Source organism: Lolium rigidum, chromosome 5, assembly GCF_022539505.1.
Source record: "Lolium rigidum isolate FL_2022 chromosome 5, APGP_CSIRO_Lrig_0.1, whole genome shotgun sequence".
Taxonomy (NCBI): domain Eukaryota; kingdom Viridiplantae; phylum Streptophyta; class Magnoliopsida; order Poales; family Poaceae; genus Lolium; species Lolium rigidum.
The window spans coordinates 213084742-213089419 of NC_061512.1; the positions used below are offsets into that span (position 1 = coordinate 213084742).

General features: G+C 47.6%; 1 protein-coding gene across 1 annotated transcript; it reads left to right on the forward strand.

Moving 5' to 3' along the window:
- The first annotated feature begins 1720 nt into the window (after nucleotides 1–1720).
- Nucleotides 1721–3875, forward strand: LOC124657042 (momilactone A synthase-like). The gene is made up of 4 exons (XM_047195672.1): nucleotides 1721–1749; nucleotides 1817–1826; nucleotides 1909–1986; nucleotides 3075–3875. The coding sequence occupies exons 1-4, from the start codon at nucleotides 1721–1723 to the stop codon at nucleotides 3873–3875; spliced, it is 918 nt and encodes a 305-aa protein (XP_047051628.1).
- Nucleotides 3876–4678: the final 803 nt, after the last annotated feature.

The following is a 4678-nucleotide window of genomic DNA, read 5'->3' on the forward strand; positions in this document are numbered from 1 at the left end:
TAAGCTTGCAGTTCTTGGACTGTAGCAGTTGTCGTCATTGGCTCCGAACCATCTAAAGATTTTGCAGCTCTATCCCAGGCTGTTTGTGGAAGTTGAACTCTGACGCGTGGTGTGGGCCCGACATATTTAGTGCCCATACCTCTCCTTAAATCTGAGGGATCGACATAGGGATTGCCCAAATCGTCGAAAGCCTCCGATGTTTCCTCTTGATCGCGGCTTGCATCTCCAATGGCGAAAACTTGATGATACTTTGGAGTTTTCACTTTGCTTGGTTCGGTGACACCATCACGAGTTTGGTGAAGACCTTCCCAATAGAGGTGGATTTGTCGATGAAGTCGAAGCTGTCAGTGTCGCTTGAATCACCGCTTATATAAGAGTCCGCCGATGATTCAAAGGATATGTCGCTGAAGATTCTGGCGAGTTTTTCGCTTGCCCTGCTGTCGATGAAGCGTGGCGACGAAATATCCTTATCGCCGGACTCGACGGATGATACTGAGTTTGAGAGATCAGAACCACCCGACGAAAATCCCGACGAGATCGGAACTTCGAGACGGTACACTCCTTCTTTTTCGACGCGGAAATTGAATTTTCCGAACGTCATCTTCATTGGCTCCTCCAGATACGCATATGCATCCAAACGGGAGGGCGGGTGAGGAACAAAATCAACAAGACCAGTTTCGATCTGTTTACCTCTGTCCATGATGTTGCTTGCTACTGATGAAGTCGACGATCTTGAACGTGCCATCGAGATCAGCTCCTTGTCGCCTCTAATCCCCACATACGGCGCCAATTGACAAGGTATTAACTTGTCAATGCCTATGGATTGTAGGCTAGGGTTTAGTTGGAAGTAGAGGGCAAGTAGATCTCGAAGGTTTCAGCCGAAAAGTACTCGACGATTATGAAAACTAGGGTTTGTAGACAATGATTCGATGATCTCTTCGTCCCTCGAATCCCCCTTATATAGGAGGCGGAGCCGAGGGATTCGTTTTGTACAAGTTACGCAGTCCGGGACGGTTTCTAACTCATCCCGCCAGATTACAAATAGCACTTCCTATTACAACTCTAACTTTCCTTAATATATCTTGGGCTCCCGATTCTTCTTATTCTTCGGGTAGTGGGCCTTCAGTAAACCCCGGGTACTACCTTCGGCAGGCCCATTTGGGATGCCTATGTCACCGCTTGGATATGAGAATTATGCATGCTACTAATCTAAGTTATTTTTCTCCATGACAACCCGATTCAAAAAAAACCTACAACTCTAATTACAACTATATAATCTGTCCAGCGTCCATTACGCTGACTACTCCAAGAAACCACGACCAAGCAAGACGAGAAGACCATCCAAGATTTCATTTCCGTTTTTCTTAAACCCTATTTGTGTACAAAGAGAAGTAAAAGTGTGCACGTACGTTTTCATGGTTTGAACGGTTTGAGCCTATTTCATTAGTATTATTTTTACTATACCGGGAGTGGAGTTTGAAAATGTGAAAGAAAATGAATTAAACATCAGCCAGGGTTTCCTAGGCCGGGTTGCCCACACTTAAAGGAAAGCAGGAGCAGCAGAGGACTTTACAGAGTACTCCATATTAAATTGTCCCATGAGAAAGGGTCCCGCTCGATCGGTTTCATTTAAGAAGCTCCCAGCAGACCACCATCCTCTCACACTGCACACATACAAGACGGAAACAACGCCCCCGCTCTCTCTCGCTTGTAGGTGCAGATGATTCTCCGGCTCGCCATTGAAGCCAGGTACTTCGCTTGATTTCTCCGCACATCGCTCATTCTGGTTAAATTCGTGCTCTCTAGCTGAAGGCAGACTGAACTTCGTTTGACATGCACACCACAAAGAACTGATTCTAGGTTGTCGAATTATGATAAATGTTGACTTGCTATTTTCTTGGCTTTTAGGAGAGCGGCGGCCTCAAAGCTGAAGTTGGTCGGCAGTGCAGGCGCCGGCCGGTGGCTATCAACGGCGGTGGATGGGAGGTAAGGGGGAAAAACACTAGCGCCGCTGCAAGTTTTTGTAGGCATTAGAGCTAGCTTTGCAATTGGTAATTAGACAAGAGACCATGCTCAAACGTCGGATCGATCTGTTCAAATATTGAGTTATTGCTGAGACTTGAGAGAGAAAGGCGGGCATGTGCACCTACGTTTGGTAGCGAGTTGGAAGCTCGGCAGCTTCCAAGAACAGCGCACTGCTGTTTCCAAAAAGCGAGCCAGCGCGAGACAGTGTCGCAACAGCTTTTGCAAATAGCGAGAACCTTTATGTTAAACTATGCACGCGAATGCTGGATTTTGTTGTGCTGTAACCCGACACCTTTTCGATTACATAATGCGGCAATCACAACTTTCGGTTGCATGCATGTCCGAAATATATTACTGGTGTTTGTCAAAAGTATTTCCTTTTTTATTTTTCTTTGCACTGTAGTACCAACCTTACATGCTCGGAGGCTTAAAATAATACTCCATCCGATCTGTATTAGGTTTTCAGATTACCATGGACAAAAGAAAGTCCAACTTCATTATATTTAAGTGTCTTATTTTTTTAGGTGACACATCTATTTTTAGATGGAGATACTACTTCATCCGTCCCATGAAGGTTGTCTGATGCATTTAAATTTTAAGAAATTTGAAACAATCTTCGAACGGAGGGAGTATATAAAATGAAACCTCTGTCATACAATTTTCGGAACATGCATGTTCTCATTGTAGATGCAATACATTCGGTTTTACTATTTCTCAATTAACTAGGGAATAGCAATTTCTAGATCACCTTTAAGAACCATCCGAACTAAATAAAAATAGCATCCAACTTAGAACTCAAAATTTTCTAAGTTGATTCAGCTACCCACTAGTACTATAATTGTTCTGCATACATAATACATTTGATTACTCATTTTGGCCTCATAGTTAGATTTCACCTAATAATCCTAAAGATATTTTCACCACCCTTTCTCTATTACTTCCCGCAATTGTCGAATTTCATCCAAAAGAACAAGAACAATCTTACAGATTGCATCCATGGCCAGTTGTGAGTTGTGACTCGAGCAAGCTAATTTATGTGCAGGCTTGAGGGGAAGATTGCGCTGATAACTGGAGGGGCTAGCGGGCTCGGCAAGGCAACGGCTCACGAGTTCATCCAGGAGGGCGCATCCGTTGTTCTTGCCGACATCAATTCCCAGCTAGGCCTGCAGACAGCCGAGGAGCTTGGCCCGCATGCTCACTTCATCCACTGCGACGTTGCCGTCGAGGACAGCGTCGCGGGAGCCGTCGACGCCGCAGTGGCCAGGCACGGCCGGCTCGACGTCATGTTCAACAGCGCAGGCGTAGCGGGCTCTCTGTCCGGCACCTCGGAGATGGCGAGCCTGGACCTGGGCCAGTTCGACAGCGTGATGCGCGTGAACGTGCGCGGCACGCTGGCGGGGATCAAGCACGCGACCCGCGTCATGGCGCCGGCGTGCTCCGGCTCCATCCTCTGCATGGGGAGCATCAGCGGCCTCATGGGCGGGCTCGGCTCCTACCCGTACTCGGCGTCCAAGCTCGCCATCGCCGGCGTCGTCAGAACCGCCGCCGCGGAGCTCGCGCGGCACGGCGTCCGCGTCAACTGCATATCGCCGCACGCGATCGCGACGCCGATGGTGGTGCGGCAGTTCGCTGAGATGCTCGGGGGCGCGGATGAGGCGACGGTGGCGTCCATCGTCGCGGGCCTCGGTCAGCTCAAGGGCGCGACGTGCGAGGCGGTGGACGTGGCCAGGGCGGCCGTGTACCTCGCGTCGGACGACGCAAAGTACGTGTCCGGCCACAACCTGGTGGTGGACGGTGGGTTCACCACCTACAAGTACATGGACCTGCCATTCCCCACGCCACAGGAGTGAGTCGTTATTGGCCACAGGTGAGCTTGGTTTGCATGTGTTCGTCAGGGTTTGTACAAAACTGCACCTGGTTAACCAATTGGAAGATCATGAGTAAGCATGTATGCGTGTGTGTGTGCTTTGGTGTAACTGTAAGGGTGTCGTGATTCTCCTGGTCCTGGATACTGGAAACAGAATGTATTCGTCGAAATGTGGCTTGTGTGAATTAGTTTGTAGATTTCTAAACCCTTTTAATTATTCGGTTTTGCTATATCTCGGTTGACCGAGAATTCCTTGTGTCTTAGTAACATCAGGGATCTGAAGGAACGCAGTGATATACCAATCCGAGATTACTAGCCGTTCAGTTGCACTTTTCTGTTCCGAAAGAGCAATTACACTTTTCTGTCAAAATAGTACAACTCATTTCAGTTGTAATTTTTTGAACTAGGATTACATTTTCTAAGATAACCGAGACACCTTTGAGTTACCTCGCACACCAACCTTACCAGAATCAACAAGCAGAACGCAGCAAACACGTACGTGCTTCATCGGTTCTCCATCATATAACTGATTGATCTAGAGCGCGATTGGTAGCTTGTATGAAGCTCAACCAGATCCTAAGAAACAGAAAACGGGATAATTGAATGCTGGGCTCCCTACGTGTTTTGGTAGCGCGCACTAAAACACACTTTGGCTAGGTCGCGCGCACCAAAACACACTTTGGCCAGGTCCCAGGGGAACGCTCGTATCGTGCATCTTTTGCTCTTTAATCTTCTTCACCTCTACTTCATTCAAATCAACACAACCATATTTTGAATCAAAATAAT